This window comes from Bombina bombina, chromosome 2 (genome assembly GCF_027579735.1).
Source record: "Bombina bombina isolate aBomBom1 chromosome 2, aBomBom1.pri, whole genome shotgun sequence".
Lineage (NCBI taxonomy): Eukaryota > Metazoa > Chordata > Amphibia > Anura > Bombinatoridae > Bombina > Bombina bombina.
Window position 1 is genome coordinate 417,199,470 of NC_069500.1, and position 14,847 is coordinate 417,214,316.

Below are 14,847 nucleotides of genomic sequence, written 5' to 3' on the forward strand. Positions count from 1 at the left end.
ACTGGTGTTGACACAGAAGGAGAAGATGATGAACTATCCCCACTACCTTCATTTGAAGAATCATCTTGGGCAACCTTATTAAATGTGACAGTACTGTCCTTACTTTGTTTGGACGCCATGGCACAATTTGCACATACATTTAAAGGGGGAACCACCTTGGCCTCCATACACACAGAACATATGCTATCTGAAGGTACAGACATGTTAGGCAGATTTAGGCAGGCTATTAATGCAATAAAAACGATTTTACACAAAACCGTTACTGTCTCTTTAAATAATAAAAAGAACACACTTTATTTCTGAATGTTCAAAAAACTATGAAGGAAATATCCGATCTTTCTGAAATTTACACCCCAGTGTCTTAATGCTTTGAAAGTATTGCACACCAAATATGAAGTTTCTAGACCCTTAAATAAGCAAACCGGAGCTAATTGTTCAAATAACCGGTTTAAACACACTACAGTCCCTGCCACAGACTTTGCTGCGGCTTTTACCTTCCTTAGGGGTTATTCACCACAGAAATAAGCCTTCCGGAGTCTGTTTCTCAGCCACAGAACCCTCTCACATGAAGTTGCATGCACTGCCTTTGGAAGTAACTGCACAACTGAGGCGCGAAAATGAGGCCTCCTCCCTCTACTACCAGAGTGAAGGGGCCTTTCTGACTATATTAGGCGTCTAAACCAATGCCAGGCATAATTAAAACGTTCCCAAAAGTGTTTCTAAGCTCATAAAACACTCCAAATGTCATAAGAATATGATATAAGCAAATCGATTTAGCCCACAATAGTGTCAACCAGCATAGAGTCTAAGAAAATGGCTTACCGGTCCCATAAGGGAACACTGACAGTCTTCTAGCATTACTATGTGTTGTTAGAAAAGAGACTGGTCATACCTGAAGCAGATAAGTCTGCAAACTGTTACCCCCAACTGAAGTTCTCTGGTTTCAACAGTCCTGCGTGGTAACAGCAATGGATTTTAGTTCTGGTGCTAAAATCATACTCCTCTTTTAACAGAACTCTTCATCACTTTCTGTTGTAGAGTAAATAGTACAAACCGGCACTATTTTAAAATAACAAACTCTTGATAGAAGAAATAAAACTACAACTAACACCACATACTCTTTACCATCCCTGTGGAGATGCTACTTGTTCAGAGCAGGCAAAGAGAATGACTGGGGGGCAGAGCCAGAGGGGGGCTATATGGACAGCTTTTGCTGTGTGCTCTCTTTGCCATTTCCTGTAGGGGAAGAGAATATCCCACAAGTAAGGATGAAGCCGTGGACCGGACACACCAATGTAGGAGAAATTATGGACATGAGACATTATGCCGAAAACCCTGGCGGGAAGAAGATACATTTCCGGAGAAGGATAAGCAAAGTCTGGGTTACCTGCATGTGTAGTAAGCGATGGTGGAAGGGAACTCGCCAATTGGAGGAGAGAGGCCCCAGAGGTGGATGGCTCAGAGGCCCCTTGATTCCCAGATACCGAGGAATTGAGCACTCTAATATGGCATTCAGAACATAACTGATAGGCTAGTATCATCCGGGGCAATACGCATTCTGCGCAAGGAGTAGAAACTGAAACAGAGACGTCCGTCTCCACAATATCAGACTTCTCCACAGCTAGGATATTGATACAAAAATTGGACCAAAAACTTAAACGGCACCTGACACCCACAATGGCTGGGGCACTCACCACATCCTAAGAGCCCGACACCAGCAGATCAGAATTTCTCCGTCGCCACACAGTCAGGAATGCGGAAATGGAGACTAAAAAACATGACCACGCCTGGTCACAAAGTGAACCGTACAGTCCAGAAAAAGCACGCTCTACCGTAAAGGGCGCGTCATTTCCAAAGGCTGTTATGTTCCACAAGCCTTGAGCCTAAGTAACACTACACATAAGCAGGTCGAATCACATAACAAACATGATTAAACCCCCCCTGTTCAATAACCCCCCTCAGGAGATATTAACCCTTGATTCCAAGATACAAAAGGAGCATCACTGAGACCCTGATTTATAGGTAGTCCCGCAAGGTGGTAGCCTTTCTGGAAAACATTTATAATACCATACAATCCTGATGAAAGTAAAATGAAACAATCTTAACGGAATCTACACCGTGGAACAGGAACATGGCCCTTCAAGTGTAACAGATAGTAGCATCTCTTCTGCCATGGACTTGAGAGAAGAAAGCAGGCAGCGAAACTCGTCAACGCCGATTGCTTGAGGAGCTGTTAAAATGAGTCGGGATGGTTTCGCAGACTCTCCCTGCATCTCCGGACTCTAACTTTCATCCATGCTTTCACTGAAAGGTTGACAAGACTACTTAAAACTCCAGTCCCATGCCGAAGAGTACTACCCTCCATAAGAGACTAATCACAATCTCTGACACTTCTCTGCCAACCTCCTGGGACGAAAGGCAAACAATGACTGGGGGATGAGGGAAGTGGGAGGGGTATTTAAGCCTTTGGCTGGGGTGTCTTTGCCTCCTCCTGGTGGCCAGGTTCCTAATTCCCAAAAGTAATGAATGCAGGTGTGGACTCTTTACATTTATGAAGAAAAAGCCTATCTAGATGAGCATAGTGACATAAATCCAGGTTGCTCATACAGAATCACACCAAATTGGTAAGAGTAATCAGTTAAGGGATAATGTTCAGAGTTAGACACAATTTGGGAATCTAGGAACTCCAGAGAAAACTTTGTTTGGTGTAACCACAATAGTCAGGAGTTTTTTAATGTTTGGATTAGCAAGTGTGCAGTATCAAAAAAGTGTAACAAATGCTTTAATTTAATTTATTTTTTACAAACCAAAGGCTAGATTACGAGTTTTGCGTTATGAGGGGTGCGGTACTAACTTGCACGTTATTGTCACAGCTCACTCTCCTACAGCGCTGGTATTGCAGGTTTTTACAAACCCGGCGTTAAAAGGCAAGAAGTGAGCGTAGAGCAAAATTGTGCTCCATACCGCACTCCAATACCAGCGTTGCTTAAGTCAGCGGTGAGCTGGTTGTACGTGCTCGTGCACTATTTCCCCATAGACATCAATGGGGAGAGCCGGTTAAAAAAAAGCCTAACACCTGCAAAAAAGCAGCGTAAAGCTCAGTAACGCAGCCCCATTGATTCCTATGGGGAAACACATTTTATGTTTACACCCAACACCCTAACATGAACCCCGAGTCTAAACATCCCTAATCTTACACTTTTTAACCCCTAATCTGCCGCCCCCTACATTATACTTATTAACCCCTAATCTGCCGCCCCCAACGTCGCCGCCACTATACTTAAGTTATTAACCCCTAACCCTAAGTCTAACCATAACCCTAACACCCCCTAACTTAAATATAATTCAAATAAATCTAAATAAAACGTACTATTAATAACTAAATAATTCTTATTTAAAACTAAATACTTATCTGTAAAATAAACCCTAAGCTAGCTACAATATAACTAATAGTTACATTGTATCTAGCTTAGAGTTTATTTTCATTTCACAGGCAAGCTTGTATTTATTTTAACTAGGTCGATTAGTTACTAAATAGTTATTAACTATTTAATAACTACCTAGCTAAAGTAAATACAAATTGACCTGTAAAATAAAACCTAACCTGTCTTACACTAACACCTAACCTTAAAATTAAATAAATTCCCTAAATTGAATACAATTAACTAAATTCAATACAATTAGCTAAATTACAAAAAAAAAACCAATAAATTACAGAAAATAAAAAACAAATTACAAGATCTTTAAACTAATTACACCTAATCTAATAGCCCTATCAAAAAAAAAAAAGCCCACCCAAAATAAAAAAAAACCTAGCCTAAACTAAACTATCAATAGCCCTTAAAAGGGCCTTTTGTGGGGCATTGCCCCAAAGAAATCAGCTTTTTTACCTGTAAATTTTTTTTTTTTTTACAAACAACCACCCCAACAGTAAAACCCACCACCCACACAACCAACCCCCCAAATAAAAGCCTAACTAAAAAAACCTAAGCTCCCCATTGCCCTGAAAAGGGCATTTGGATGGGCATTGCCCTTAAAAGGGCATTTAGCTCTATTGCAGCCGAAACCCCTAATCTAAAAATAAAACCCATTCAAAGTAACTGCAGGGTCACCTTTTCTTCTACCCCTACTGCCACTACCTCTTGATTACATAGCTTTTCTACAGGAAATATTGCAGTATTGACAAGATCAGTATAGATGGCAGTTTTGCAAGCAAAATCAGCTATTTAAAATTATTGTCCTATTTACCAACCTAAAGAACATTCATGGTTAGTTTTCCAGGTTACATCCCATGAAAAAAAAAAAAAAAAGAAAACTGGACATCAGAGAGACTTTTTCATGTCCCTGCTGCCTTAGATTGAACCTGCCCTGGTTTACACAACTTTGCATCATGTGAGAGGGAGATAAATGCTGTCTATACACTGTGCCAAATGGTTAACCTAATATCTATATTAAAAGAACTTAATTTGTTATGGTTTCAAATTGAAAAAAAAAAAAAAAAAAAATTACTGCACAATAAGGTGTTTCACAATTTCTAGAGATGGTGTGGGCGGGTGATGGATGGGATCAGTGACGAGTAACATTTTGGCCTGGCTAGTAACAAATTTAAAGGATGCTATACTAGACAAAGCCTAGCCTATAAAGAACAAGCAGGTTCAGTAATGCCCTCACTGTAATAAAAATTCTTCAATTTAATTTAGGCATATGCATTTGGCAAATGATTGTCTAAACTAATGCTCTTTTCGGAGCCAAATGTATTCCTGAACCGGATATTTGTGTGTTGCACTTTCACAGTAATAAATATGCTCCATAAAGAGCTGAATGCAGCTATCCATGGCCATATTTGGCACTTGTGTATAAAAAGAATTGTCAAATGCACATGCCTACTTCTATAATATATGTATATTGTGTGGAACAAGACACTAAACACATACACACACATATATATATATATATATATACACTGTATGTATGTATATATATATATATATATATATATATATATATTATATATATATATATATATATATACACACATACATACATACATACACACACACATGTGCTTCTCTCTGTGTGTATTTAGTCTCCCTATGGGAAAAAGGGGCAACCAGACGTGGACTCCTTCCTCAGTGTGCTTAGAGGAATATGGCTACACCTCACTGACGAGGCCCAATGAAGGCCGAAACGATCGTCTGGGGTTGCTGTGTTCCTTGTTCAGAGTGGAATTGCCTGGTATTTTGGTGCTGGACTGACCGTAATAGGTGGGATCAGACTGATATACTACAGGAAAGTTCTTCTCTGTGAAAAGAGCATTACTGGGCTAAAAGAAGCTGCACCCAGGTGGTAAATCGCCATAGAACAGATAGAATAGAATATATACACAAACATATATATATATATATATATATATATATATATATATATTTTGCCTATGGAGCAAAGACAAGGCTCAGGGAATGAGCCGTGCAAGTAATACCCCCAGTGCAATAAAATTTAAATGTTTTTTAAAAAATAAAAATAAATAACTGTTCCTCAAACTCAGAATTAACGTAAGAAAAACAAATTAATAAATTCCTGCCGTTGACAGAGAATAATAACAGAAATACTAAGGCAGTTGATGAACTGATGCTGTGTGCAGTACACCGCAATAAAAATAAAATTAGTACTCCTCCTGAATCTGATATGATTCAGCACACAAAGAATACAGAAGACTTTGCAAAATAAAAACAAAACAAAAAACATTGCATGGTCTCTCCTATTTCTCACAAGTACTAGCACTGGAACAACTATGACAAAAACAATAGCTGTCACTGACAGTATTTAAGGGCAATGACATATAGCTCACAGATGCACAGAACTGCACTTTCCAAAAGCTAAAGTCAAAGTAACTGGAAACAGCTGAGCTTCCTCTAGTCTCCCACCTCCCTATGCTAGGTTGGACAAGACTGTATCATTAGTAATACTATGGCAGGATTGGACAGAAGACGTTGGACACATGAATGTCAGACTCCCTCAGTATATCAATGCAAATGAAAGTGACGATTATTCAAACAACATCGGCTACTTTTCCCTTTCCTCCGTTTCCTGCCCCTTATTCAGGGCACCAAACTAAACAAACAAATGAAGAAATTGATCCATATTTGGGTGTCTGATGATGGTCTACATCTGCATAAATTTGGACAAATCTGCATTCATCTGAAGCTGAATGCACATGTCTAGTAATTCATATGTGAATACTGTAAAAATACACAATTTTGCTCAGAGGCTATAATAATTTACCCAACTCTGCCTCTGATGCTGAACGCATAGGGGTGATGGGTGGATGGTCTCCTGCATCATTCCCTTTTCTTGGACGGTTAATACCATCTGCAAGCAAAGCTTTAACCTACAAAGATAAGGAAAAAAATCCCATCAAACATCTGCATACACACATCATAGTGAAAGCAACTGAATATAGCTAGTATTAAATACACTACTAAACACATTACAAAAAGGTTAATTAAAAAACAGAAAACTATATCAATGCAAGTGTGAAACAGATTTTCACCCAGGTTTACACTTTCCCCTAAATGGTGTTTCCAACAACAATAAAACATAATTTATGTAAGAACTTACCTGATAAATTTATTTCTTTCATATTGGCAAGAGTCCATGAGCTAGTGACGTATGGGATATACATTCCTACCAGGAGGGGCAAAGTTTCCCAAACCTCAAAACGCCTATAAATATAAAAATAAAGACAGCCAATTCCGCTGAAAAAAGAATCCACAACCCAAATCAAAAAGTTTTATTCTTATAATGAAAAAAACTGAAATTATAAGCAGAAGAATCAAACTGAAACAGCTGCCTGAAGAAATTTTCTATCAAAAACTGCTTCTGAAGAAGAGAAAACATCAAAATGGTAGAATTTAGTAAAAGTATGCAAAGAAGACCAAGTTGCTGCTTTGCAAATCTGATCAACAGAAGCTTCATTCTTAAAAGCCCAGGAAGTAGAAACTGACCTAGTAGAATGAGCCGTAATCCTCTGAGGCAGGGATTTACCCGACTCCACATAAGCATGATGAATCAAAAGTTTTAACCAAGAAGCCAAAGAAATAGCAGAAGCTTTCTGACCTTTCTTAGGACCAGAAAAGATAACAAATAGAATAGAAGTCTTTCTGAAATCTTTAGTAGCTTCAATATAATATTTCAAAGCTCTTACCACATCCAAAGAATGCAAAGATCTTTCCAAAGAATTCTTAGGATTAGGACACAACGAAGGGACAACAATTTCTCTACTAATGTTGTTGGAATTTACAACCTTAGGTAAAAATTTAAATGAAGTCCGCAAAACCGCCTTATCCTGATAAAATCAGAAAAGGAGATTCACAAGAAAGAGCAGATAATTTAGAAACTCTTCTAGCAGAAGAGATAGCCAAAAGAAACAATACTTTCCAAGAAAGTAACTTAATGTCCAGAGAATGCATAGGCTCAAACAGAGGAGCCTGTAAAGCTCTCAAAACCAAATTAAGACTCCAAGGAGGAGAGATTGACTTAATGACAGGCTTGATACGAACCAAAACCTGTACAAAACAACGAATGTCAGGAAGATTAGCAATTTTTCTGTGAAACAGAACAGAAAGAGCAGAGATTTGTCCTTTCCAGGAACTTGCGGACAAACCCTTATCCAAACCATCCTGAAGAAACTGTAAAATTCTAGGAATTCTAAAAGAATGCCAAGAGAACTTATGAGAGGAACACCATGAAATGTAAGTCTTCCAAACTCGGTAATAAATCTTTCTAGACACAGATTTACGAGCCTGCAACATAGTATTGATCACTGAGTCAGAGAAACCTCTATGACTAAGCACTAAGCGTTCAATCTCCATACCTTCAAATTTAATGATTTGAGATCCTGATGGAAAAACGGACCTTGAGATAGAAGGTCTGACCTTAACGGAAGTGGCCAAGGTTGGCAACATTCGAACAAGATCCGCATACCAAAACCTGTGTGGCCATGCTGGAGCCACCAGCAGAACAAACAAACGTTCCATTATGATTTTGGAAATCACTCTTGGAAGAAGAACTAGAGGCGGAAAGATATAAGCAGGTTGATAATTCCAAGGAAGTGACAACGCATCCACTGCTTCCGCCTGAGGATCCCTGGATCTGGACAGATACCTGGGAAGTTTCCTGTTTAGATAAGAAGCCATCAGATCTATTTCTGGAAGCCCCCATATCTGAACAATCTGAAGAAACACCTCTGGGTGAAGAGACCATTCTCCCGGATGTAAAGTCTGGCGACTGAGATAATCCGCTTCCCAATTGTCTATACCTGGGATATGAACCGCAGAGATTAGACAGGAGCTGGATTCTGCCCATGCAAGTATCCAAGATACTTCTTTCATAGCCTGAGGACTGTGAGTCCCACCTTGATGATTGACATACACCACGGTTGTGACATTGTCTGAAAACAAATAAACGATTCTCTCTTCAGAAGAGGCCAGAACTGAAGAGCTCTGAAAATCGCATGGAGTTCCAAAATATTGATTGGTAATCTCGCCTCTTGAGATTTCCAAACCCCCTGCGCTGTCAGAGATCCCCAGACAGCTCCCCAACCTGAAAGACTCACATCTGTTGAAATCACAGTCCAGGTTGGACGAACAAAAGAGGCCCCTTGAACTAAACTGTGGTAATTTAACCACCAAGTCAGAGATAGTCGAGTATTGGGATTTAAGGATATCAATTGTGATATCTTTGTATAATCCCTGCACCAAAGGTTCAGCATACAAAGCTGAAGAGGTCTCATGTGAAAACGAGCAAAGGGGATCGCGTCCGATGCTGCAGTCATGAGACCTAAAACTTCCATGCACATAGCTACTGAAGGGAATGACCGAGACTGAAGGTTCCGACAAGCTGAAACCAATTTCAGACGTCTTTTGTCTGTTAGAGACAAAGTCATGGATACTGAATCTATTTGGAATCCCAAAAAGGTTACCCTTGTCTGAGGAATCAAGGAATTTTTTGGTAAATTGATCCTCCAACCATGTTTTTGAAGAAACAACACGAGTTGATTCGTGTGAGATTCTGCACAATGTAAAGACTGAGCAAGTACCAAGATATCGTCCAAATAAGGAAACACCGCAATACCCCGCTCTCTGATTACAGAGAGAAGGGCACCGAGAACCTTTGAGAAGATCCTTGGAGCTGTTGCTAGGCCAAAAGGAAGAGCAACAAACTGGTAATGCTTGTCTAGAAAAGAGAATCTCAGGAACTGATAGTGATCTGGATGAATTGGAATATGAAGATATGCATCCTGTAAGTCTATTGTGGACATATAATGCCCTTGCTGAACAAAAGGCAGAATAGTCCTTATAGTCACCATTTTGAATGTTGGTATTCTTACATAACGATTCAAAATTTTTAGATCCAGAACTGGTCTGAAAGAATTCTCTTTCTTTGGTACAATGAACAGATTTGAATAAAACCCCAGACCCCGTTCCAGATATGGAACTGGCACAATTACCCCAGATGACTCCAGGTCTGAAACACATTTCAGAAAAGCCTGAGCCTTTACTGGGTTTATTGGAATGCGTGAGAGAAAGAACCTTCTCACAGGCGGGCTTACCTTGAAACCTATTCTGTACCCTTGAGAAACAATGTTCTGAATCCAATGATTTTGAATTGAACTGATCCAAAAATCTTTGAAAAATCGTAATCTGCCCCTACCAGCTGTGCTGGAATGAGGGCCGCACCTTCATGCAGACTTGGCGGCTGGTTTTGATTTTCTAAAAGGCTTGGATTTATTCCAGACTGGAGAAGGCTTCCAATTGGAAACTGTTCCTTTAGGGGAAGGGTCAGGCTTCTGTTCCTTATTCTGACGAAAAGAACGAAAACGGTTAGCAGCCCTAAATTTACCCTTAGATTTTTTTTATCCTGAGGCAAAAAAGCTCCCTTCCCCCAGTGACAGTTGAAATAATAGAATCCAACTGAGAACCAAATAATTTATTACCTTGGAAAGAAAGAGATAGCAATGTTGACTTAGAAGTCATATCAGCATTCCAAGATTTAAGCCATAAAGCTCTTCTAGCTAAAATAGCTAAAGACATATACCTGACATAAATTCTAATGATATCAAAAATGGCATCACAAATGAAATTATTAGCATGTTGAAGAAGCTTAACAATGCTATACACATTATGATCTGATACTTGTTGCGCTAAAGCCTCCAACCAAAAAGTTGAAGCTGCAGCAACATCAGCCAAAGAAATAGCAGGCCTAAGAAGATTACCTGAACATAAATAAGCCTTCCTTAGAAAAGATTCAAGCTTCCTATCTAAAGGATCTTTAAAAGAAGTACTATCTGCCGTAGGAATAGTAGTACGTTTGGCAAGAGTAGAGATAGCCCCATCAACTTTGGGGATTTTTCCCCAAAACTCTAATCTATCAGCCGGCAAAGGGTACAGTCTCTTAAACTTTAAAGAAGGAGTAAATTAAGTACCCAAACTATTCCATTCCCTAGAAATTACATCTGAAATAGCATCAGGAACTGGAAAAACCTCTGGAATAACTACATGAGGTTTAAAAACTGAATTTAAACGTTTACTGGTTTTAATATCAAGAGGACTAGACTCCTCCATATCTAATGCAATCAACACCTCTTTTAGTAAAGAACGAATTAACTCCATCTTAAATAAATATGAAGATTTGTCAGTGTCAATATCTGAGGCAGAATCTTCTTAACCAGATAGATCCTCATCAGAGATAAATAAGAATGTTGGCGGTCATTTAAAAATTCATCTGATTTATGAGAAGTTTTAAAAGACCTTTTACATTTATTAGAAGGTAGTATAACAGACAGAGCCTTCTGAATAGAATTAGAAACAAATTCTCTTACATTAACAGGAATATCTTGAACATTAGATGTTGAAGGAACAACAACAGGTAATGGACTATTACTAATGGAAATATTATCTGCTTTTGAAAGTTTATCATGATAACTAACACAAACTACAGCCGGAGGAACAGTTACCACAAGTTTACAACAAATGCACTTAGCTTTGGTATAACCGACATCAGGCAGCAGCTTTCCAGAAGTAGATTCTGATACAGGGTCAGATTGCGACATCTTGCAATATGTAATAGAAAAAACAACATATAAAGCAAAATTATCAAATTCCTTAAATGACAGTTTCAGGAATGGGAAAAAATGCAAACAGAACAAGCCTCTAGGAACCAGAAGCAAAAAGAAACTGAGACTTAAATAATGTCATTGGCGCCAAAAACATCTGCAACAAACATGAGCGTCATAGATAACGCAACTACGTGAAAACTCTCGGCGACAACTACAACGCCGGAAATGACGTCATAAACGTCAACAAATGTAATTTTCGCGCCAAAAAAGTCTCGCGCCAAAAATGATGCAATAAATTCTAGCATTTTTTGCACCCGCGAGCCTAACAGCCCGCAATTTAGAAAGAAAAGTCAATTTGAAAAATTTTCAGGTAAGAAAAAAAAAATAAAAAATTATTCATATGCATTTCCCAAAAAATGAAACTGACAGTCTGAATGAAGGAAATATACTGATTATCCTGAATCATGGCAAATATAAGTATAAAACATATATTTAGAACTTTACATATAAAGTGCCAAACCATAGCTGAGAGTGTCATAAATAAAATAAGGCATACTTACCAAAAGACACTCATCTACATATAGTAGATAGCCAAACCAGTACTGAAACGAGAATCAGTAGAGGTAATGGTATATAAGAGTATATTGTCGATCTGAAAAGGGAGGTAGGAGAAGAGATCTCTACGACCGATAACAGAGAACCTATGAAATAGATCCCTGATAGGATGACCATAGCATTCAATAGGCAATACTCCCTTCACATCCCTCTGTCATTCACTGCACTCTGAGAGGAAAACCTGGCTTCAGCATGCTGCGAAGCGCATATCAACGTAGAAATCTAGCACAAACTTACTTCACCACCTCCATAGGAGGCAAAGTTTGTAAAACTGAATTGTGGGTGTGGTGGGGGGTGTATTTATAGGCATTTTGAGGTTTGGGAAACTTTGTCCCTCCTGGTAGGAATGTATATCCCATATGTCACTAGCTCATGGACTCTTGCCAATTACATGAAAGAAATATATATATATTTTACAGAGGCTTTACCACCTCGGAAAAAAAAATAAAAAAAAATACGCACACAGGCAAATGCTAAAATAGCTGATATGTAATGTTAATTAAAGGGACAGTCTAGGCCAAAATAAACTTAAATGATTCAGATAGAGCATGTAATTTTAAACAATTTTCCAATTTACTTTTATCACCAATTTTGCTTTGTTCTCTTAGTATTCTTAGTTGAAAGCTTAACCTAGGAGGTTCATATGCTAATTTCTTAGACCTTGAAGGGCACCTCTTTTCAGAATGCATTTTAACAAATTTTCACCACTAGAGGGTGTTAGTTCACGTATTTCATATAGATAACACTGTGCTCGTGCACGTGAAGTTATCTGGGAGCAGGCACTGATTGGCTAAACTGCAAGTCTGTCAAAAGAACTGAAATAAAGGGGCAGTTTGCAGAGGCTTAGATACAAGATAATCACAGAGGTTAAAAGTATATTATTATAACTGTGTTGGTTATGCAAAACTGGGAATGGATAAAGGGATTATCTATCTTTTAAAACAATAAAAATTCTGGTGTAGACTGTCCCTTTAAGTGGTTTGATTGATAACAATGTTTCAAGATCCTAAATGCACTACCTCTCTCTTGACATTGATAACGTGTGTTAGGAAATATCAGCAATATCTCCAAATAAGTGAACCAAGTGTAAAAAAAATAATGTAAGTTACCGTGTCAGCCCACAATGGGTTGTTAGCCTGCTGCCTCAATGTCCCTTTTAGGTCAAAGTTTTCAGGATAGTGAGTGGTTTCTGTACGGGGGTAGCTGATGTAGCCTTGCGTGTAAAGTCGTTCAGCAATCTGCATGGTATGCTGGGGGCCCATACCTGCAATAAAATTAAGTATGATAAACATTGGTTGGCTTTCAAAGAGTTGCAAGATCATATTTCAACACTCTCTGTCCCTCCTTCTGCTAACTGGCAAAAGGAAAATGTCCCCAAAACAGACGTCTTCAAACAAATAATATGACTAGAGATGGTTAAATACGATTGTCTCTTCACAATGTGGATATTTTGGTGCTGGTTATACTATGCAGGTAAAATAAATTAAGGGAGTAGCTGGGGAGAATCGAGCTCCTTGTGGGAGTGGGCTAGGTAGTCTTACATGATATGCAAAACAGAATGAGAAGCAGTCTGCCAGGAACGAACAGCAGCATCAATAGCTTGTTCTATGGCCCGGTTGCCACCTGGTAGTAGCTTCTTTCTGCCCAATTGTGCTTTTCACAGAGGAAAACTTTCCTGTAGTATATCAGTCTGATCCCGCCGGCATGGTCAGTCCAGCCCCGAAATACCAGGCAATTCTCCTCTGAACAAGGAACATGACAACCCCAGACGATCGTTTCGGCCTCGTCAGTGAGGTGCAGCCATATCCCTCTAAGCACATGATATGGGTAGGCAGGCTGAAGTAGATGAGTGTGGGCATCTGGTGCAGCTGCAAATATGCATTAACTTCCTTTAGCTTTTGTATTAACAGGTATAGTAATAAAATAAAGTAGATTTATCTTAGCATTCTCATATCATTCTCACTACAATACCACTGATATGAAGTTAAAGGGCCACTAAACCCAAAATCTTTCTTTCATGATTCAGATAGAGAATAGAAATTTAAACAACATTACAATTTACTTCTATTATTTATTTTGCTAATTTTTTTAGATATCCTTAGTTGAAGAAAAAGCAACGCACATGGTGAGCCAATCACACGAGGCTTCTATGTGCAGCAACCAATCAGCAGCTCCTGAGCATATCTAGATATGCTTTTCAGCAAAGAATATCAAGAGAATAAAACAAATGAGATAATATAAGTAAATTAGAAAGATGTTTAAAATTGCATTCTCTGTCTAAATCATGAAAGAAAAAGTGTGGGTGTCATGTCCCTTTAAGAGTCTTACATTATTTGTGTGTGCGATTTGCCTTATGCACCTGAAGATGGGTTGAAATAACTAAGTTTGCTTGCAGGTGCTGTGGTTACTGAGAGAGTGTGTAAGAGGGTATTTCTTTACTTTTTGACTTTTGTAAATGTCATAAACTCACCAATCATGCTGACATAATGATAATGTTTTTAATTTATTGGTATAGAAATCTGGGGAATTTATTATGGACCTTTAACACACATTTGGGTAATTTTATCGGAGAGCTGATGAGATCTACTTGGTCTGGATTAATCCAACAAATAAAAGCAGGCAGATAAATAATTTAGTCTTACTTTTTTTCTGAAATTCGATTTCCCAATACAATATTTAGAATGTCTAACAACCCATATATTTGTCATAAAGAAAAAAATGAAGGCTGAATAAATATCAGTTTTTTTTAACAACTGAATGACAAGATAAATGTTTCATGTAATATTTGTTCTACCATTCAAATACAATGAAAACACATTCAATACTTTTTCAACAGCATTATTTGATCTTGATACTTTCTAAGAAGCAAAGGCACCAAGACAGAGAGCCCTGAGGAACCAACTCTATTTCTAAAAAATCTCACAGATACAGTGCAGAGACATGTAAACAGACAGGGTCACTGAATAATGAAGTGTAATAAACAAAGGCAAAGTACAGGTACAAATTCTCAAATCCAAACAATCTGAAATTAGCACTTTTTTTTTTTTAAATTGAGGTTTACCATACTATACAAAGTAAACAAGTTACAATACAATACACTGTGTTTAGCTGCAAAA

The 14,847-nt window shown here is 38.3% G+C and overlaps 1 protein-coding gene across 1 annotated transcript in view; it reads right to left on the minus strand.

The window, feature by feature from the left end:
• TOP3B (DNA topoisomerase III beta) overlaps window positions 1–14,847 on the minus strand; it is a 189,801-nt gene that overhangs the window by 69,157 nt on the left and 105,797 nt on the right. The window contains exons 10-11 of the mRNA XM_053701943.1: window positions 12,841–12,995; window positions 6,283–6,388 (exon numbers count right to left, since the gene is read on the minus strand). Of these exons, the coding sequence (XP_053557918.1) occupies window positions 6,283–6,388; window positions 12,841–12,995 (261 nt within the window). The remainder of the gene's footprint in view (window positions 1–6,282; window positions 6,389–12,840; window positions 12,996–14,847) is intronic.